Source organism: Podarcis vaucheri (genome assembly GCF_965113315.1).
Source record: "Podarcis vaucheri genome assembly, chromosome: 6".
NCBI lineage: Eukaryota > Metazoa > Chordata > Lepidosauria > Squamata > Lacertidae > Podarcis > Podarcis vaucheri.
Window position 1 is genome coordinate 55,394,391 of NC_138764.1, and position 22,810 is coordinate 55,417,200.

Consider the following 22,810-nt stretch of genomic DNA (forward strand, 5'->3'; position numbering starts at 1 on the left):
CAGACGTAGCTTCCCGGCAGGCTTTGCGGCGCGCCCCGTTCAAAACGGCGGCAGTTGATTCGCTGCTTCTTTTCGATACCGGTCTGTGAAGTGAGAGGTGCTCCTTTTTTTTGCTGACGCTAGAGAACCAGACTTTTCCAGTACTATGGACCCAAGCGTTTATAGGTGCCTTCAGCCTGGGTCAGTGATTAATATTCAGCGTAGTAATGGTAAGTAAAGGACTAGAGCCTGACAAAAATCGCGATCTGTTTAGGTGTGTCTTTTTCCTCTTGCCGTAGCCAAAGTTTTCAGCCTCTTCTGGGGCTTTGTAGAATTAATGCGCATGCGCTGCAGTTCTCCTCGCCTTCTGGCGTGCAATGGAACTTACTGATAGGAAGGGACCCAGCATATAGCCAGATAGAGAAGCCCCTGCTTGGTTTTTATTTCATTATCCAGTACTTATCTCCCACCCTTCTTCCGTCATGGAAGCCAAGAAGGCGTTGCACGCTGTTCCCCGGTGGTCTCCCATCCTGGCACTGACCATCCACAGACTTGTTTAACAGCAACAAGGTTCCCTCATGCAGTAGAGCTGCCTCAGACGTTGCGTAGTTGAATACAAATCTGGTGAAATTCTTTCCCTTCCCGACACTCCAATGCTAATAAGATGAGGCGTTTCCGTTAGTAATTTGAGTTCCAGGCTGTTAAGGGCTTTATAGGTGAATAACATAACTCTGAATTGTGCCTATAAGCTAACAAGCTGCTAATGCAGCTGTTCACAGGATCACTTTGCCTCAGTTTATAGTGAACAATTAGTTTTACGAAATGGTTTAATGACTTTTTCAAACAACTTTTTACATACAAATTTTCCATTTGAGGGCCACATTCCTTTCTGGGCAAATTTACAGGGGCCAGAGGCATGGGGATAGCCGTGGTTTATGTTAGGGGGACAGACTTTCGAGGGGGAGGGCAGAACTTTGGTTAGCTAAGTATTTTTATTGATTTGCTTGTTTTTGGGGGGTGGAGGTGCAAACCTTGGCCACAGGCAAAAGTGGACAGATAAGAATTTGGAACCCTTTGTACAGTAGGCTATATTCCAGCCACGCAAAAGCTAGAGGTTTGTCTATCCACACATGCTTTTTTGGATTGAAAGATTTGTGCAAGAGTCATTACAGTATCTCATTTCAAGGATACATTCCAGCCAGACAAAAGCTCTCAAAGTGGGTACCAAACAGTGCCTGGGAAGAGTCCCAAGGGCTGGTTAGAGAAGCTAGGAGAATCACCTATGCCCCCCTTGGCTGGGGATTCCTCACCTCTTCTGCATACACTTTTCTAAAATAAATTTTGAGCTTTGGATATAAGAAGGCATATTCTGTTGGTAATGGTACTACCTGGAAACTATCAACAATAGCTAGCAGAGGTATAACTAACCGTGTTTTGGGGGAGGGGGTGCCAAAAAACTACTGAGCTTCTCTAGGAACAGTAGTAGGGCTGGGCCATATATTGATACATCATCAAAAACTAGTTTGATGTTCATATTGTGATATTTGTTTCATAATTTTTCACCTGGCAATATATTGCGAATCATGATGTGTCTGTGTGTGCATTATGCAAAAATCATGATGTGGGAAGAACTGTGAAGCCAGTCAATGCCTCTACATAGCTCCATCCTTATTTTAGACTGTGATATATCCTTATTTCAGACATTGTGATATATCATTATATCATTCCTACATCGTAGGCCATGTTAGTATGTAGAAAATGGTTTTGTCCAAGTTGGTGTTAAGCATAAGCAAACTTATTAAGACTGTCAAGGAAATGACCCCGGGAGAAGAGAAAGAATTACTGCAAAAAAATTGTATTACCTAGAACTACCTAGGGCAGCAAATCGTTACCTATGGTACTCCATTAATACTTTTCTGCTTAGAGTGGAAGCTCACAGATGTGTTTGTACTTTTGTGACAAGTTTCACATTGCATGTTTCGGATTAGTTGATATTTCAATGCATCTAGTTCCTCTGTGGTTCTCTGATTTGAGGAAACTAGCCTTTTTTGAAATGATTTCTCCCCCCACTCAGGTGCAGTCCATGGTGCCACAATCAAGGCAGTGAGTCTGGAAAAAATGGTGGTATCTGTAGAATGGACAGAAAATAACACTGTCAAAGGGAAAGAGGTGAGAATTTGAAATATATCCCCATTCTTTACTTATGCAGTCAAGCAGCTGAGGCTAAGAGCAACCCTAACCCCTAGATATGCTGGCTGAAGGGAGTTAGGATGAGGTGGAGGTGCCTTTCCTCTGGTGAGCAAGGTGTCTAAGCTGCAGACCATAGCTATGGCCACAGAAAGCTCCACAGGTTGTTTAACTGCCAGAGAATAAGAAGTAAAATTCCAGATTCTCCCTTCACTTGCCCTGCCTGTACAAGTTGGTAGACTTTAGAAGTGGCAGATTGTCCATCAATGCATTCCCTCTCCACTCCACCCTCCATTTAGGATTGGTAGTAGTCCAATACATGTTTACATATAAGTCCTATTGAACATAATAGGGCCTATGAGCTATTGAGGTGCATACAATTCAGCAATGATTCTCCAGCAATACCAATTGCCTGTTGGCTCCTTTTAGACATATGGCTAGCCACTGGAAAACAGAATGCTGGGCTGGATTTGCCTTTGCTTTGATCCAGCAAGGCGCTTATGATTGAGTAGACATCATATAAACCATAATATTTGGAAATCTTCAATAAATGTTGGTTTAAAACCTACCTTCTGCATCATACACATGGTGCTTTTTTGTCCAGAATTAGTAAGAATTCCAACTCTAAAAACCCTTTTGCATGTCTTTGAATGGATATTTGTAGATATGCCAATTAAATAAATCATATTCTGCCTTTCCACCATATGATCCTCAAAAATAATTCCTTCTCTACCTCCAACTTGATTTTTTCCCCATTTACCATTCTTTTTCCTTGTGGGAGTCCCACCTAAACTGCACTTTGTGGTTTTCTAGGATAGTGCTTGACTGACTTTTTTTTTTAATTGAATTTTATAATTCATCTGCGTCTGTAAAATGTATTATGCAAAGCAAGAGTGCATTCTGGGATCTTACCAATTAAGATGTTGCTGTATTAAGTGATCTTGATGTGTATTATTAAGAACATAATATCTATTATGTTGGATGAAGTGAAGGACTAACATTCTCTATAAAAAATATCCAGTAGATCATGGCCTACCTTCAGCCTACCCTGATAAATGGTGTATAATGCAGAAATGGTCCTAAAAATAATGACACCCTTTTGCTTAGAAAGTTGTATCATATAGGCTGCAAAACAAATTTACTCATTTGGGAGTAAGTTGTGAATATATTGAGCTCAATAGAGCCTAGCTTTTGAGTAAACATGACTAGGATCAGGCTGAATGTTAGCCAATGAGTGTATATACTAAACACCTACTCAGAGCTTTTTTTGTTAACCTCAAAACAAACTCTTGTTGTGTTAAATGAATAAGGCAACATTTCCCAACATGGTGTGATGTGTTTAGAAGCTGAATAGTTGATCTGGAGACTTCGAATTCATACTTACTACCTGCTCTATGGGTGCCTCTGTAGCTCAGGAAAATGACTGTTAGAATATTGCAGCACTAGCAATAGGATTATGATGTCATTCTTAAGGTAAAGCAGATGGGCTGTGGGGCATGACTTATTCACTCTACCTCTGCACATTCACAAAGCTAAGAGGGAGAAATCAGTTGCATAGCCTAACTGATTAGTTTTAGATTAGTAAACACTTCATTTTTTGGAATGACAGTCTAAGAATTTGTTTCAGTAAGTAATATTTGCTTTACAAATACTAGGAGCTTACAGCGGAAATCAAGGAATGACTGGGATGTACTAAGATTAGCTACTAGAGATTAAAGCATTTGTAGCAAATGGGATTTGCTGATGTCTTGTGAAATAAGAGCCTCCTGGAACACTATATTGGTGGGCAACTTGTTTTATATATCAATTTATGAGAGCTGTGAATTCATTCCTTTAAACTGGTCATGCCAAACAAATTGCTGACTGGTGGTCCTGGTGCTTAGGCATGTGGTAGATTGCTTTACACATACCCTTAAGGCTGATGATTAATTATGTGGTAAATGGCTCATCCTGTGTTTTGTGTCTGTTTTCCCTTTGCAGATTGACCTTGATGATGTGATAGCAATAAATCCAGAGCTGTTTACATCTCCAGTTGCTGCTGCTGCGAAAGAAAGCCATCTTGCCCAGGAGAATGTAACCACACAGGTAGGTTATCCTGGAGTTTTTCCTTTGATCCTTGCCAAGCAGCAAGAATCTGAACTTTCTGAATTTTAAAGATGGGTTGAAACTTCATGAGTTGTTTTTATATCTTTTAATATAATTTCATGCTTGCCTCTATATTGATTTGAGGTCTCAAGATATGGATTAACAATGCAAACGAAGTTTACGTCTTTCAGCATTTTAAATTCTTTTTTTAAAAAAAGTATACAAACAGCATCTCTATTCATGTACTTTCCTGGGGATAATTTCTGATTCCCCCCCCCCCAATGTCTTTATTCTATTATCCTCTAAAAGTGCTAATTGAAGCTTTTCTGCATCCATGTTTTAATAGCAGTTATATCACCTGAACAGTGGTGCTGGGGGGAAGCAGTATGGCCAAACTCTCTTGTGATGGAGGAGCAAGACATTGGGTAGAGGAGCCCTAGAGATACGGATATGCACACTGCCTCAGAGGACTAGGAATGAGGCAATGACAATTGAAAGGGAAAATCTGATGGGCAAAGGGGAGAGATGGTGGGGCAATATGTAGAAAGAGTATTTTGGACAGAGTGTTAGCTTAGGCAAATGGCGAGACGTAAAGCTAATGGAACCATGTCCAAAAGCACATGGGGCTTTTGTGTCAGATAATTGCCAAGAGGGAGGAAATTGTAGGACCTGCAGCTTTTCCTGAAGGCCTGGGTTTGAAAATACTGGAAATACTGGTTTTTCTTTTGTTCTTGGACATACAGAAGCCCCTGCTCTCCACTGCTTTGTAGGACTGCCCTACCTGAAGCTTTCTACCACTGTCCAAATTGCCTTTTCCCATGCACTTGTTGCTCTATTGTCATGATCTTGGATGATTTGCCCTTTCACTTCAGTATGGTTTATGTGCAGTTAATTTCTGCAGCTTACCCTGTGCACATTATCATATAGTCCAGGGGTAGGGGATTTTTGGGTGAGTGGTCCATTCTGACAGATGGGAAGGGTTGCACAGCTGTCAATCACTTGACATCATATAATGTCAGGTGATTTAAATATAAGCCTCCGGAGCAGGTACAGGCTTGATGCTCGCGCTTGTTGTTTAGTCGTGTCCAACTCTTTGTGACTCATAGACCAGAGCACGCCGGGCACTCCTGTCTTCCACTGCCTCCCACAGTTTGGTCAAACTCATGTTGGTAGCTTCGAGAACGCTGTCCAACCATCTCGTCCTCTGTCGTACCCTTTTCCTAGTGCCCTCCTTGTTAGGAAAATACAGCAGCAAAGACTTGTCTATTATGTTAGCACTGCTAGTGCAAGGATTTCCACTTGCACAATGGAACTGTCCCTCGTTTTCCTCCCCTCTGCTCTCTCTCCCTGAGCCCATGTCAAGGGTTGGGGGAACCCCCAGAGCTGATTGCAGGAGGTGCATAGGGAGAGGAGAGAGAAGGGACATTTGTTGCACAGCCAAAAGTCCCTGCACTAATGGAACTGTTCTGTTGGATGCTGCATGTAATAAGTTTCTTTTTAAGACCACATTTGAGTTCTTGGGTCTCTCCTAGAAGTGTATCATTATACAGAGAAACATGTGGTTTTCAATTTTTCTGGTGTTCGCCTTTGTTGGTAGCAAGTTCATCCAAATATATTTTTCAAGCAGTCCTTTAGATCATAGTCATGATCGCAAAATGCTTAGTCAAATTCTTATTTTCTCTGCACCCTTAAGACTAGATTTTTTGGCTGCAAATACTTGAGGCTGACTCATCTGATACTATAGTGAGCTGCTTTGAGCTCAGCTTGGTTGCTGGAAAAGTAGCATACAGATATAAAACCTGTTCTGCATTCTGATTTGATAGTTTTTTGTTGCATCGGTCACCTACAGGGAAATCATTATACCTACCTAGTGAGATAGCAGATAGGGCCAGTTAATATAAATGAGGCAGAACAATGTCTTTTAAAACTTAATCCTGTCAAAACTTCACCATCAATAAATTAACCATTTCTTCTGCAATTTTATATTGGTTATTTCCCTAATAATCTGAGTTTGATGACTTTCTTTTTTAAAGTAGCATTCAGTACCCCTCCTAGCATACATGTTAAAATCTTGCTGTCCATATTTAATAGAAGGCAGTATTATACAGCAGAAACATCATCTGGTTTGGGAATTGAACTTAACTTTTGCTTCATTCATAGGAATGGTCGGGTGAGAAAAGTGTGGTTGTATTCAAGTACAGTACTGTAACTCCTTTCATAAATGGAAGGGGCTGATATCCAGCAGTACCTATTGGCAAAACAGTATAGTAGTGCTTTTCACTAATTCCCACTTCTTGTTTCTGTACCACCTACCACCCTATTTTGAAAGGTCCCCCCAACTCTCTGGTACATCTTTACAGCAGGTTGCAGAGGCAGGGAAGGAATTTGTATAAATCTCCCTCCCACCCCCTTCAGCATGAGCACCAAGCATATGAAAACAAATCAGCCAAATAAAGTGTTGGTGGTTCTTTAAATATGTTATAAAACAGGCCAAACGGTTTTAAGCATTTGCCAAAACTATTTGTAATGACAATTATGGAATTTTATGAAGATAAAAATGAAAATGGATTTCTTCACTGTAACAAAGCCCTATTCTATTTTCAGTTAGATTATTTGTGTACCTGGTTTCGGTATGGTATCATAAGCTTGGTTTGCACATGTTCCTTAGCCAGTGTATCCCTCTTCTCAAGAGCTAATTTTCAGCTAGCTGTTGTGACATCCCCATGTAGGAAGGGAAGTATAAGCCTTTTAAATTGTCTTATGTTGCCAGCTAACTATAAGTGCATTATTAACTAACCAGAAGCTAAATTCCTGTGGGAGGCATTTGATGTTTGATAAACATTGCTAGTAGTTTTCCACTGACATTCAAGTTAACAGTTAAAAATCCATTGAAATATTTAGCTGTATAAATTAGCCAATCTGGTTGTCCTAAAATTCTTTTTGATTCATATTTTGGGGAATACACAGAAATTAATAGAATGTCTAAAATTTTCTGAGTTTTGTAATTTTTAGGTTATGTATTTCTATGTTCTCTGCAATATTTGTAAGTTGGCAGTTAGCAATTCTCATTAAAACAATTCCATTAATATACCAAATTTATTATGTTGCAAAGTGGGGTCTGTGTTAATGTTCAGTAGACTACAATGCTTTTTTTTTACTTCAGAGGCAAACCCGCAGAACAACACTCTCAAAAATTCCTGCTCCAAAAGAAGGTAAAAACAAATTTATTTGCTTTGAGATATTATGAATAGTTTTAGCCCTCTATTGGAAAAGAACTCTGTACGCTGCATCTGATTTTGAAGCAATTTTGTCTCAGATTTGATTGGTGACTGGGAATTGGAAGACATATGAATCCTAGTACCGTATTTTTCGCTCTATAACCTGACCATAACATGCACATCGTTTTTAGAGGAGGAAAACAAGGGAAAACATTCTGAATGAAACAGTGGATGTATCATTTTTGTGCTTCATGCTGTGGCCACAGACATGTGATCTGATGGTGAATTTGGGGTGACCCAATGCAAAGATCCTGAGGCTCCATGTGGATCCATGCTTTGTAACCATGTTTTTGCACTATTGCAGCCCCAGGCAACCGTGGGTGCGTGATTTTGGGCGGGCAGGCTGTAGCCATGGACATGCTATGTGATCTGATGGTGAATTTGGGGTGACCCAATGCAAAGATCCTGAGGATCCATGTGGATCCATGCTTTGTAACCACATTTTAAGTGGGGAGGGAAGGAAAAACACAGAAGGGACAAGGAGCACGAGAGGGGTGTGCAGAGAAGCAGCTGGCTAAGAATGCAGGAGAGGGGTATAACGGGAGGGAGGAAAGGAAGGCAAAAGTTTCCCCCCACCCACCCAAGCCAGCCAGCTCTCTCTCTCTCTCTACCACCTGCATGTTTTCCAGCTGCCTGATATATATATATATTTAATTGCCTTGACAGAAGAAAGCATTTTAACTGCATTAAGAACTATTTAGCAGCGAAACCTAAGCTTTGCCATCCCTTAAGAGGTACAGACACTGTAATCTTCCAGATCGCATGAATTTGCAGGCAAAACACTGTTTAAGGATTTCATCCTTTTAAATGGAAGAAAGCATATTTGAATGCTGTGTGTCCTCAAAAACAAAAGCAGGAAGTCAAATCAGAATTTTAAGATGAACCTGTAATCTCTCTTCCCTTCACAAACATTGTTCCCTCCGGAGCATGGAGAGGAATTAGAAGGAAGGACGCTCTGCTTTCCCCTCTGCTTGCCTGGAGGGGAGGGGCTTTCCCTGCTCTTTGTTCCGTTTGAGCAAACACAGCAACGAAACATAGAGGGTGGGCAGTAAGACACTGAGGCAGAATGCAGGAAAGCAGCCGCTTCCTCTTTTCAGGTTTCCCTTCTCCGAGACATGATTTGATTTTTGCCTGATTTTTGCCTCCACTCGAGCCATTCGGCTCCAGGGACCACACATTCGCTCAATAACACGCACAGACATTTCTCCTTCCTTTTTAGGAGAAAAAATCTGCGTGTTATAGAGAGAAAAATACAGTAAATGTATTATAGAGCCTGATTCTCCCCTCACTTCTTATTTTTGGAAGTTCTATATAGCCACTGTTACCTGTAGCTTTGACCCTGCAGGTCTATCCTGTGCTTATGCCTCTTCTCCCTCAGCTGCCCATACAGAAGTGTCATGATACATGCTTAGTATTAATAAGGACCCACTCTCTATATTGCAGTGGTGGTGTATTTTTTTGTACTTGTAAGTTTTTAAAACAGTTTTTAATGTTGTACTTTAACTTATTGTAATCTGCCCTGGGACTATAGGGTGAAGGGCAGGTAATGAATTAAAATAATACTAATGGTTATTCATCCCAAAGCATTTATTAGAACTTTTAAAAAATAAAAGTTCGGTTACTCTGCATCACAATAAATATATGTTCCGGAGGTGTTTCCTTTTATGAATTATGTTCAGGAAATAAATCTTAGTAGTATCTCGTTGCCTCCATATTGCTCATCAATTCTATGGTAATACTCCCTCACTTTTCCATTTTTGAAGTCCTTTACTCTAATTTAGGTTTTAGAAACATGCCTTTCTGAATACCTTATTAAAATTGCATAGTTTTTTGCTTCTCCTACATGGGCTACTTTCCAAGGTTGACGAGCCACATTTGCCCCTCCAAGTAAAACTTAGTTAAATACCACCTTTATACTGTTCACTAAGGGTTGTATTCAACTAACAGGATCTGTTAGTCGTGGCATTTAATTTCATTGGGTGTACTCCAAGTAAAAGTTAGTTAAATACAGCTTTTAAACTGGGTTTTACCAAACTGACCTCTAGTTCCCAAATGCTTTCTGAAAATGTATTGTACTGCTTTGTGCACACACAAAAATATGCAAACATTTTTGGAGTCAATTTTGCTGAATATTAAGTTGGTAATTGATGGCACTTTCCCCTTGCTTCCTTAGTACTGCGAGTGCAAGCTAGCAAGATGTCTGTCATAGCAGAAACTCAGAACAGCCCTCTGGAAAACGATATGGAGGTGGAATTGCCTGCTCCTGTACGAACACGAAGCCACTCTGCTCTTCCTGGTGAGTAGGAATAAGTACAATACATTATGATTTTGCATTTGTATCGCACAAGTGTTCACGGGTAGAGCAGCTCTCACCTCTATGTATAAAAGGACCTTGTAAATTTACAAACCCTCACTATTTCTTGTGTTGCCTTGAGTAATGCTTTTAACCACTGATTTCCCGTCTCAACAGTTGTACGAACTCGATCTAGGGTCAGCTATTCTACTGATCGATGTAATGTACAACCAAATGGCAATGAAATGACAGAAGACACTCCACAGACTTTGAGAATGGTCTCTGCTGCAATTCAAGGTAGGAATATGGTTCCCAGCTTGCTTCATGGCTCTTTAAATCAATATCTTCAATATCTTTGTTCAGTCTGGTAGAGAGCTTTGTGCTCCCATCTTAATGGAGGTTTGAATATAGTTGAGGAAGCTGAGGTTGAACGGGTCTTCAGTCTTGAATCCAAGCTTAAATAAAAGCTTAGTTCCTGAACACAGGAAGTAGTGTTTCAAGTGTATTTTGGCATTTACAGAGAGCCTACTATCACCACAAGTTTCCATGCATCTAGCATTGGCAGGAAGGGCTTCCAGCCAAAGTGGATGACTTTCAAGGAAACTTGAACCTAAACACTCCTGTTGTCTTAAATATCACCTATGACTGTAGAAATTTACGCAACAATAAAATGATACATCTCCTGATTTTTATTTTTGTTTTAAGACTGCCTCTGGGAGACTTGTGGACAGAAGATCAGTTTTTTGATGTAGGCCATTTCATTTCAGTAGCAGTAATAACATTCTTGCTTCTTCTAGCTCGTAGGAAATCTAACATTGTAAAAGAGATGGACAAAATGAAAAATAAGAGGGAAGAGAAAAGGGCCCAGTTCTCTGAAATAAGAAATAAGCGGGCACAGGTAAGAATGTGATACTTGCCTGTGAAACATTCTGCAGGATGTTTCGTTCAATAGCTGTATCTTGGGTGCCATGCAGAGCATGGATATTCATCATTGTTCTCTATGTAATCTGACTAAAAGAAGCAATTTAGCTTTTCTCATTGCATGGAACGAAATTAGTTCTGGTTTCTCAAAGTTAAAAGCAATTAGCATACCAAACTGAGTTCTAGATTTTTATTCCTTGTTCTAGTTTTGAAAGGTCCTTATGGCAGACACATTAAAGAAAACTGCCTGGGCAGTTTCTCTAAAACCTGTCTAAGAAAAATGATAGTTGCTTGTCATACTTTAAGTATATCAAGACTACAATTAGACCAACTTAATGGAGAGCAGCTAGTTGGAACTTAAGAGCTCAAGTAATCTCATTTAGAACTGGAAGGGGGGGGGAAAGATTTATAAAAATGTATATTGAAGCTTTAATAACAGTGGATGAAAGCATAAAGTGAAACTTTTGCCCCAAGGAAGACTTTTCTTACTCTCTGTACTTTATTTCTTAATAGGTAGTGTTGCACATTCTTAGGAAGAAAAGTTGCATAATTTTCTCTATAGCAAGATTGTAAGTTAATTACTACTTTGCCTTACAGGAATATGACAGTAGTTGTCCAAACTGGGATTTTGCACGGATGGTCAAGGAATATAGAGCCAATATTGTTTGTCAGTCGATATCAATGAATGACCCCGTAAGTAAAAATACTTGCAACTAACTAGCCACATTTCTCCCTCCAAGTGTCTTCATATTTAGTATTCATCTTCAAATAAACACAATTATTGGTATACATTTGCTATATTTTAAGGAGGTAACAAATACTTTATGAACATCAAGATCTAGGAAACTGAATTAACTATTAAAGAATGGGACTCCACTTGAACTCTCAGTGTATTATCTGGGATTATCAAAGTAATCTTGCTCATTTATTGATTGTATGTCCTGAAGAATTTTAAAATGGTGTCAAAGAATGTGCATTGAACATTAAACAGAGATCTAGTGCTCAGTGAAATAGGTAGGCTGCTGGATCATACTGTGACTTGGCAAATTATTAAAATTTTCACAAGTGATAATCACTCAAGGGAGTGGAACAGCTATCATTGGGCTAAAGTTCCATTAAGCATGTGACTTCTAGAAGTTCACACTGACTTTCTCTACTTGCCTGCTTTGTCTAGACAAGTCATATAAATGATATCTAATTTTCATCAGCCTGATATATTTTTATCACATATAATGTTGATAAATGTGGTTATAGGCCTCCAAGAACACATGGTGATTTGTGGAATGATACCACTGTTTAAAAACTGGAACTACTTAAGTTAAATGATGTTATATAGATATTTGGAACATTGTGGGGGGTGGGTTGTAAAATAACAAAAATAAACTTTGCATGAATCAATGTTTATGACTAATATATATATTGCAAATAAAGAAAAACACAATGGAAAAAGATTTTTTAAAAATTTCATGACTGAGTTCAGTACAGGGTTTTGAAAAATGCTTTGTTGGGGCCATAGATGTTTTGTGGTATTTCACATTAACATTATTTGCATATATGCAGAACTATCTCGATAAGAAAACTGCACATGACAGCTGGTGCCATTCTGCATAGGAATGGGACCTTTGTTGGCTATATGACTTACTGAAAAAGGGCTAATATTGACAGTGATGTTACAAATCTTTATAACTGCAACAAAAACTCTTACTTCTTAAAACTTTCTTATACTAGGGAATTGCATTATATTGTTGGGTGTTGCAGAGTATCCCATCATCACCTTCTCTGATACAGCTTAGTGAATAAAGATGCCAAAGAGCTGGTCTTAATGTGAAATTTTCTTTCCTTTTTTAAAGATAGAAGAGCATAGAATTTGTGTCTGTGTGAGGAAACGACCCTTAAATAAACAAGGTAAAGTGGCATCTGTGGAGTTTAACAATTGACAGGTTGGTTCAACACTGTTCTTTATGCTGGATTCTGTGGAGAATGTCAATGCAGAAATTATGGCAGGTTTCTTTCAGTTGGAACTTCGTTAGTGCTGAAAATGGTTGTTTTTTAAAACCAATGTCATGTATTTTGCTCCAATGAGGGAGGAATAAGATACCAGAAGACCTCTTTAGCAAACCTCTAGCAGGATGCTTGTACAGTTTGTCAACTCCCTCTAATGTTTAATTCTTTCAATTAACATTTTACTACCTCAGTGCTTCCCTTGTGCTGCTCATCTCCTATTAAAAATCCCATACCAAGTTGTTCAACCTTTGCTTTCCTGCTCAGGTTGTCAGTTCCACAAAACACTGCAAATCAATAGGGTTCAACTTTATAGTGTGAACTACTTTTGTTTCCTAAACAGAACTTGGGAAGAAAGAGTGTGATATAATTACTGTTGCCAGCAAGAACAGCATCCTAGTGCATGAACCAAAGGTGAAGGTGGATTTGACGAAATACCTTGAAAACCAGGCTTTTCGATTTGACTTCTCATTTGATGAAAAAGCTTCCAATGAAATGGTTTATTGGTAATGCATGTCTTTCCTTTCCTGGCAGTGAATGAAGAGTACAGAGTACAGTAGACGTGGAGGGCCAGTTCACATGTGAAGCTTCTTTCATGCAGCTGTCGAAGATTTTAACCCATACAGGCACTCCAGGCAGCAGATGCCACTTCAAAACACTTCATTGCCTCTTGTATAAGCTCATATCTGTGCATCATTTATATGCTGGCACTGCATGCACAGAAGTTGCTAGATAGGTGGGAGATCCTTACCTGGGGAATCTGCTGCTTGGAGCTCCTTCATGGGTAGGGGGCTTATGATGAGGCTTCAGTTGGGAGGTGGTGAATCTGAAGCAGCACTGGAAATCTGACATTCTGCGATAATTCCTCCTGAGGAACCAGAAAAATTCCACACTAAAGATCAATTAATACATTGCACAAAATCACAATTTGTTGTTAAGCATAACAACTGGAAATCCTTGATACTTGAGAAATAAAACATATTAACTACCTTTCCCAAATCTGTTCTCAGTGTTGGGAGCAGACACTTTATCCCCTTAGTATTTAATCATCAGTCTTCGTGGTATACAGGGAAGTCCTTTACGGCAAAGGTGATGAAGTTTCCTTGGCCAGTAGGCTAGATCTTTTTCTCCCCACACCTGGTTGATTTTTTGCTATGAAACCTGGATTGTTGGAACTGTTTGAAAGCCCCTTTGCATTGCATGTTTGAAAAGTTGTGTGGGACTGTTTGCAAAAGGGCTTTCAAATAGTCTCTGCTGCTCTTGGAGCCAAACCAGAAGTTCAAAGAGTAGCACTGGGAGGGAGAAGCAGTTTCCATTTATGATGCTGATAAAATAGAACAATTGAGAGTTCGCTTGAAGCTCCCAATTGTTATTTTGAAGCTCTGCCTTTACCTGCCCATACCTGACATCATACATGGCATTGGGTGCAGGGTGGGCAAGACTTGCCCAGAATGGCCTCACAGGCCAAGTGTGTTTTGTAGGTCAGAGGTTCCCCATCCCTGCTTATGGAAGTACTTGAGATGAGAAGGTTTTTCTAAGGCAGAGGTGTAAAGCTAGAGGGGCAGAACCCCTGTGCCTCACTCTTCAGCTCTAATGGGATTGTTCCTGTCCCCAGGGAGTAGACATAATCCTTTCTGCTAGGACTACAGCTATATCCCACTTTTAATTTTTTTAAAAAAGGTCACACAGCAGTTTACAAAAAATGATATAAAACACAAAATCGGATGAATAGAATAGCGGTACTGCTAATCAGCCCTCATTAACTTACCAATGCAGCAGTAGCATGATAATACATAGTAGCAAAGGGTTCAGCAACCCAAGAACTTCTGATAGCCCCTTCTAAAGCAACATTACATCTTGAGTACTGAAAGTGTAGAAAGGTAGCTCTTGAGCCTAGTGGAACCTCTCTTATTCAGTCTGCAATGCTCTTGTGATCAAGCAAATTTCTAGCAAATTTCTAGACTTCTGATCTTGTCAGTGTTTGAGTTATTAAGCTATAATGGAGTTATTTTTGTGGGTGCTCTTGTAAATGGTTTTATGGGGATTTGAGTTTTCAGAATTCAATTGTACTGTGATAGTTTCACTCATTCATTCATATTTTGCATTTTCCTGTTACGGTTTGACCAGGTTCACTGCTAGACCACTTGTGCAGACCATATTTGAGGGAGGGAAAGCTACATGTTTTGCCTATGGTCAGACTGGAAGTGGAAAAACCCATGTAAGTGTTTTGTTCTTGAGGGATGTGTGTATGTGTTGCAGGATATTAATGAACTTTTTCACTCTGACTTAGCTTGGCGAACTTAAGGCCCTATCACAGCATTTATCTATATAGCCATAGCTGTTGTACTTACGTGGCTTTTAAATGAGCTTTTGGGTGTGGGCTGCTGTTGCATGATCCTGCAGAGACTGAATTCCACTGCTTTTAAACATTGATTTTCTGTGCTTGCAAATACTGTAATCAAAGTTGCAGAAAATAGATTCCCTTATAACTGCTGAGAACCTGTCTCTTAATATATTTTCTCTTTCTAGACTATGGGAGGTGACTTCTCTGGGAAAGTGCAGAAGGCCTCTAAAGGAATATATGCTTTTGCATGTATGTACCATTTTCATTTGAATTTTATTTTAAAAGTTGGAAACATAAGGAAAAATAGATTGTAATATGCAATCTATTGCATGTGTGAAGCCTGCTCTTCCAGTTAAACTTCTGGTTAAATGGTATATATTAAGTACTAATGTCCACAGCAAATGCTTTAGATAACCACTTTATAAGCTGTAAAAGAACTTCTAGAAAGGATCCTAAAGCACATAGAGCTCTTGATAATTATCCTGCAAATGTCTTTCCCTTACCAGCACAGGATGTCTTCCTTCTTCAGAACCAGCCAAGATACAAGGCTCTAGGTCTGGAAGTGTACGTGACTTTCTTTGAAATATATAATGGAAAGGTGAGGCCATGTGTATTTTTAAATATTCTTCATATCTCCTGAGATCTGAGTGTGCTGGAGATGAGTTGGTATCTTCTATATATAATTTGGTGATGGCAGGGAGTATTAGACTAACACCCCCCTTCTGCAGCTGGGGTAGCCTAGCAGTGGTGAGAGGTGTCTTCTCATTATAAGCCATTTTAGACTTAGGGTTACAGCTTTGTTACAGTTTGTATAATCTTAAACACTGCTAAATGGAAATCTTTGAGACATTTTAAGAGCAGAGCACTTCACTACATTGCATGGTCTTGCACTGGGAATTAATGTTCACTTGGGTGAATCAAACAAGTCTTCTTAACCTGAGAAGAGGGAGTCCTTTTGAGAATGAGATGTGATATACCCACTGCTCTTGAGGCTACACCACAAGCTACATAAAGAAAATGTGACCATCCCCAGCTAGGAGGTGAACATTCTTAAGAAAATGCAGGCTCTTGGAAGAGAGGTTTGAGCTCCTCTTAAGCCACTCCTCAGTTTGCATGCGTTAGTTTCTTGATTTTAATACCTAGTCCAGACTCTACATTCATGGGAAATGTGGTGCTTGGCATAAGGTTCCTAGCCATGGGGAGTTTGCAGTGACATTCTAGTCCATTATGCATAAATGTATTGTACCCTTCTTTATTGGAAAGCTTTATGTTGAGGCTTTCATGAAGATTTTAAAAATATGTGAGACCTTTTGAAGCAGCTTTCTCAAATGCTACACTTCTAGCACCTGATCTTTCTGCAACTTTTTGTATTTCCCTCTTTTCCAATCCAGCTATTCGATCTCTTAAACAAAAAAGCAAAGCTGCGAGTGCTGGAGGATGGCAAACAGCAGGTTCAGGTCGTTGGACTGCAAGAAATGCAAGTGAACTGTGCTGAGGATGTTATCCGGATGATTGAGATAGGCAGTGCCTGCAGGTTGGTTGTGCTGCATGCTTAATATTAATGCAGGATGTAGATCTGACCATTTATCATCTCCCCCTTAACTCTTAGGGAAAAGGAGCAGTTGGCAATATCTACTCAGTTTTACCTTTACTTAGAAGACAATTTGCAAGAAAGGGTGGGGACTATCCATAGCCTTTAGTCTTCTGGTGGTAAAACAAGAAGAGCTGTATAGGAACCTAAATTTTGTACCAGTAAAACTGAACTTGCATGTTCTAAATTAACCTGCTTTTATTATAAACTCACTATTTTTCTCCAGACTTTGAAACCTTAGGGGCTTTTTATTGCTACAAAAAGCAATTCCTAGAGAAAGAGATTCATAGATGTGGAGAGTTTGGAGAAAGTGACTGGGGACTGTGAAGGGAGAGTCATTCATGTCACTGGAACACCAAAACACTGAACAACAACAACAGCAGCAACTACTACTACTACTTCTTAAAATTTGTATACTGTCCTTCATTGGCAAATCTCAGGGTGGTTCACAACATAAAAATACAATATTAAAGCACAAAATACATCATAAGAACAAAAATCAACCAACCAATAGGCAAAAATCAACCAATGGAGACATTAGGCGTTGTCTCCAATCTTTTTGGGCTCCAGGGCACACTTACAAATCTAAAACTCCTGAAGACATGACAGAAGAAAAACTGGTAATGCTCAGACTCTTCCTCCATCAAATAAAAATCAGGCAACCTCCCCAAAACACTCTCCCACTAGGGAGGGGCAGAGGGGCTTGGTGGACACCAAGTGGGATGGATGTCTGCCATAATTCATATGGGTGCCTGGTTGGAGACCCCATGCTTAGATCCATGCAGATACTGCAAAGGCTAGTACCCTTTTAATATATTAAATTCACATTAGACTTGGAAGTAGAAGCATTAATTGGAACATAACAGATGAGGTACAAACAACACAAGTTATACTGACATATTCTGAGGCGAAGATACGGAACAGTTGGTATATAATTATATTTCATACCTATGATCTAATGAACACTATTATCTCTGTTGTAGGACATCCGGGCATACATTTGCAAACGCCAGCTCCTCGCGTTCCCATGCTTGTTTTCAAATTATTCTGCGCAGAAAACGAAAACTTCATGGCAAGTTCTCCTTAGTGGACTTGGCGGGGAATGAAAGAGGTGCCGATACCTCCAGCAATGATCGGCAGACACGGTTGGAAGCAGCAGAAATAAACAAGAGCTTGCTAGCACTGAAGGTACAGTGTAACTTCATGGCACAGGCAATAAGAGTTCGTGGCAGTTTTAGACAAGAGCAGAATAGACAGCTGATGGCATAAATCCAGGACTGGGCTACTTACTACCAGCCTCTTTAGCACTGTTTATTTGCCTGTTCAGTTCTGCAGACTTGGACAAACCAACTCAGGATGTACGGAGACAGATTTGCAACTCTTATTATAGAAGACACTTGCTAAACTGTTAGTTATGACACAGCTGTTTGGGGAGCTTGCAGAATAGCCACTGAAGAATAAGAGGACGAGGAATAATTTGTGAAAAGGAGCTCAGCAACATTCAGCATGGAAAGCTGTATTAGAAACTCACCAGGAGCCTGAGCATTGCAACTGACTTGCATAGACAGATACCAAAATGCCAAACTGCAGTGTCTATATTGGCTACCGCTATCTGGAAGTTAAATTAAAATGACTCTTGAACCTCCTTCCAATTCTAACTCTATAAAAGTTTGATTTGATTAAGTGGTTCAAAAAAGATTAGAAGCTATTTGTGATTTTTCCTGTCGCAGATATATATCATGATATATCGAGATATTGTGATATTTAGTTGGTGATATATTGTGATATTGAAAACCAGATATCACCCAGTCCTACTGTACTCCAGTTGTGATGTCTGTTCTAAACAGTGATGTAACTTGCACACACACCTTTCTGGGATGTCTTTTTAGTTTTGTTCATAAAACAGAGCAAGAGGCCAAATTTACCAAACAGAATGTTGCTTCTTGGATCATTCTAGATAATCACTGCAAAGTAGTATATAACTGCTTTTCTTGAGGGGCTGTAGGTGATGAGCACTGCAATTTTTTTGTCTACTATCTAAAGAACAAGGCAAACAAAAGTTTTAAGTGCACCTGTGATAATATTTCAAAGTTACCTAAAGCAGGGCAGACTTGAGACACTGCAGGATTTCTTGCAACCTTTTCTTCAAAGGTGGGGAACCAATTGCCCATCAGGTGATGTTAGACTTCTAACTCCCATCAAGCCCAGCTAACATGGCCAGGGATGATGGGAGTTGGGTGTCAGCAACATCTGGAGCCACATCCTACTGTGCAATCCTAAGTAAGTGCTTAGAAGTCCACTAGGTTCTACTTAAGGTAAAAAAAAGTGTTTAGCTATAGCCATGATGGTGATGATCCTAAACACTGTTCAAATATGACTATTTCTCTTCCTATCCCCAGGAATGTATCCGCGCTCTAGGCCAGAATAAACAACACACACCTTTTCGGGAGAGCAAACTTACCCAAGTGCTGAGGGATTCCTTCATTGGAGCAAATTCCAGAACCTGTATGGTAAGTTAAATAGCTGGCCTTGTGATCACAGAAATTGCGGAAGTTACCACTTGATTTTAAATTCTTCTGTTTCTAGTAACAAGTAAAATAGCTATGCCAGTGTATCTTAAGAAAATTATACCCAGTTCTTGATTTATACAGAAAGCCAAAACAAGCTTCTTGATCAAATATTTTTGTTGCACTGGTTCATGAGCCGGTATGTTGCAATCTAGAGCAAAGCTTATCAACATACAGATGTTAAAATTGCTCTCCTTCGGGGTCTTAGTTGCATTAAGGTGACAACCTAAACATGTTTGCTTGGAAAAAGCCTATAGATTTCTGTGGAGTCTAAATTCCAAGTAAATATGATGAAGGTGCAAGAAAACTTAAGGTGCTTCATTGTTGATGGGATCAGTGAAGCAGAACTGCTGGGACAGCATTGCAGGCTGGCTGGGTGGATGTGACTGTAATTGTATAGAAAGTAAGAGATGAATACGGGTGACTATTTTTTTTATTTGCTTTCAGATTGCAATGATCTCCCCAGGCATGAATTCCTGTGAATATACCCTAAACACCTTGCGGTACGCTGATAGGTGAGTGATTTCTGGACTTACAAATCTCATCCTTAATACTGGGGTAAATTGTTGGTCATACAAGTGATCTTAGTCATGATGTATTTGTGGAAGGAAAAATTGTTTTAGAATTGCAGTTTTCAAATGGCCTCAGGCTTTCACTTTAAGGGTGGGATTCATCTAACAAGCACCACCTGTGGAAGTCCTACACATGAGCTTCAGCTTGTGCAATGGGGTGTTCCCCCTGTCCTCCCCTCTGTGGCCCCCAATTAATCGGCATGTAGGGGTTGGGAGAACCTCCAGAACAGGGTGTGGGGGGACAGGGTATTGTTCTGTCTAGCAAGCTGGAATGCTTGCGCAGACAGAATGACTGGAAAAGTTCCACCCTCAGGCTTCACCTGTGTTGTATATAGGCCATTAAGTGCTTTACCAAGGTTGGATTCTTCCCTTCTGTTCTCAGAGTGAAGGAGCTCCCTCACAATGGAACAGCTGGAGAAGCACAGAACTGCATGGAAACTGAAAATGAAGAGGTGGATATCAGTGAGGAAGAATCGGCCCACCTTCATGAGGTTTGCATGTGCTGAACAGGAGGGCAATCTGTTTGGCGAGTAGAGCTTAGCGAGGCTGTGCTAATACTTTCTCTTGTCAAAACAACAGCTTTCTGATGATGAGCTGTCTCATCTGTCCAGTTTCCGTGAGGCTGTCACCCGGATAAGTGAGCTTGAGGAGAAGGCAATAGAGGAGCTTAAGGATGTCAGGGAGGTATGTATTGGTGGGTAGTGCACCAAATCTTCTTGATAGTCCCTGGGTTCAAGTGGCTTTTACTGTTGAAGAACTGAAATTGTGACGCTGAAATGATGCTTATCCTAGATCAAGGAGCATGCAATAAGATTTCAGTGCAAATTTTAAGCCAATATTTCCAGTAACATCAGTTTGTTCCATAACTGTAAGAGAAACTCCTAACTTTCCTCACCTTTCGTACTCAGAAAATGAACGACTGCAACTGTCTCCTGGATATTGCAGAACAACCAGAATATGACCTGGAGGCATTTGTGTATCAAGCCCAGTGCTTCGTAAATGAAGGATCCAAAAATTTCCTCCACCTGAAAGGTACTGGAGGGTGCTGTATTTCACTAACACACTGCAGGAAGTAGCATAGAAATTAAAATGCTTGGTGCTTTTAGGAGTTGACTTTTCAACTTCCCTGTGACAGAATGTTCAGCTATGCTACGAAAACTGCCATTTGTATGTTAAACACTGCATAGAATATAGAAGCAATGCAGTTGCTATCCAAAATTGCTTGCCACATAAGATGATGGAGGCCAGGGAGAGATATAAGGCTTTACCATGATTAGTGGTAAGGAAAGGAGAAGGTAAAATGTAGCTAGGGTTGTCCAGAAAGTACAGGCAACTCTCAATTTGCGTGAGAGTTGTGTTCCTGGCCCCCATGTGCATTGGTGGAGCACGTATAAGCCTGCCCCTATTATGCCCTTTTCCATGTCCAAAAGGACTCACGCGTCAGTTGACTGCCTGCAAAGTGGTTGCTTCCTGTACTGCATAGAATCAGATGATGTGTGGAGACTTAAAATGGTTTGAATAGAAAGACTTCTAGGCAAAAGGCATGAATGAAATAGTAGAAGAGATGAAGAAGTTAAAGATGTCATGGTCAGATGGGCACAAGACCTCGGGTATAGTACCTTATACCCTCGAAATTGGCTAAAATGTACCAAAACACCAGTGGAGAATGTTGGAGGAATGTTGCGCACCTCTATACTGCACTTTCTTTCCGCTTTGATTAGGAGCTTTGTGGTGCTAAAGTGTAGAGTTGGTGGGCAATACCGTGGTTTGACTATTGGACTGGTTAAACACATGGTGTGTGATTCCCAGGAACACATTGCCACAGGCTGGAAGAGAATCACCACTGTCCTCTTAGTGCACATCCTTGGAGAGGAAGGGGGGTCAGTATGGAGCTGCTTAATTCTGGAATGCTGTCCTTGTAGGAGAAGTTTCCTGCTTGGCAGGGGGTTGGACTCGATGGCCCTTGTGGTCTCTTCCAACTCTATGATTCTAAGTGTTCAGTGTGGGGCATGGAATATGGGGTGTGGAATGTAAGAGGTTGCACTGTTACTGAGTGAAGCAGTTGCACTGGGGTGGGTTCATGCATTGCTGTGGAGTGTTCCTCAGTTTTCCAAATGTGCCCATGGGGCCCCAAAATGTTGATAACCCCTACACTGTACTGTAATGTTCCAGAACTAAAGGAATAGGCATTTTACAAAGCATTCACTAGGTGGCTCTCTTTGCAAACATTACAATCCTGAGGCAAAAAATTAGTTTCACTTTTGTTTTCAGTCATACACAATGCTATTTTGCCACAAGATATTTTTCATATACTTGAATGGGACAAGACAGCAATGGCCGACAGCAAGTCCTGGAGAGACTGGCTGCACAATCTGAATTCCAAATAGGAACTCCATAGTGCTGCTGATCCCTACCCCAAAACAGGACTTGCTGTAAGCTCCAATCAGCTGATTGACAATTAGAGCAAGACCCTTGGGTATTGTTCTTTGCAGCCCAGCTTTGAAGTGGGGTGTCAGGTGATTGACATGTGGGCCTCACCCACTTGTCAAAATGGTTCTGGTAAGGGAACTCAGGCTCTTGCCTGCTGGCTGGATCCTGTTGCTGCCACCAGAGTGGTCAGAAAGAAAGAAATGGAGTGTCTAGATGTGTGTTTCTTTTTTTGTTTCCTGGATGCCCCCCCAAAGGGGTCTCATGCTGACGTCTATCTTCTCTGTCTCCTTCCTCTTCCATAGACACTCTGGAAGAACTAACCCTTGCCATGCAGATGGAAGAACAAGCCAGCAAGCATCTGAATAAGCGACCACTTCAGTAGTTACCCACGTTAAATGAATTTCTTCCCTCTCTATTTGTCTGTCACTTCTTTGGTTTGCTGTTAACTGTATTTAAAATGCAAGCAGAAGGTTCATCCTATCTTGTTTGAGGGTTCCCTGTTTTGGGGAGAGGGTGCTATCCTTTATGCAGGCAAAGGAAAGTACTCTGCCAGAATGTGATG

At 40.3% G+C, this 22,810-nt stretch overlaps 1 protein-coding gene and 1 long non-coding RNA gene across 4 annotated transcripts; one reads left to right on the forward strand and one right to left on the reverse strand.

Moving 5' to 3' along the window:
• The first annotated feature begins 75 nt into the window (after positions 1-75).
• KIF2C (kinesin family member 2C) lies at positions 76-22,663 on the forward strand. 3 transcript variants are annotated; one of them, XM_082228842.1, is made up of 21 exons: positions 76-209; positions 2,054-2,148; positions 4,147-4,251; positions 7,415-7,463; positions 9,703-9,825; positions 10,000-10,119; positions 10,620-10,720; positions 11,341-11,436; positions 12,594-12,648; positions 13,088-13,250; positions 14,872-14,962; positions 15,274-15,337; positions 15,595-15,686; positions 16,480-16,622; positions 17,663-17,867; positions 19,079-19,189; positions 19,694-19,761; positions 20,201-20,309; positions 20,398-20,502; positions 20,727-20,850; positions 22,551-22,663. In XM_082228842.1, exons 1-21 carry the CDS (start codon positions 146-148, stop codon positions 22,628-22,630), a joined length of 2,163 nt encoding a protein of 720 aa, XP_082084968.1. In that variant the 5' UTR covers positions 76-145; the 3' UTR covers positions 22,631-22,663. The 3 variants fall into 3 exon arrangements, with proteins under 3 accessions (XP_082084968.1, XP_082084970.1, XP_082084969.1); XM_082228844.1 differs by lacking the exons at positions 76-209; positions 2,054-2,148 and adding an exon at positions 3,650-3,792; XM_082228843.1 differs by lacking the exons at positions 76-209; positions 2,054-2,148 and adding an exon at positions 3,857-3,948.
• Positions 1,924-3,603, reverse strand: LOC309535643. Its single transcript, XR_014221321.1, has 2 exons — positions 3,554-3,603; positions 1,924-2,107 (listed from the first exon to the last, which is right to left on the reverse strand). It is a non-coding gene; the product is annotated as an uncharacterized lncRNA (long non-coding RNA).
• Positions 22,664-22,810: the final 147 nt, after the last annotated feature.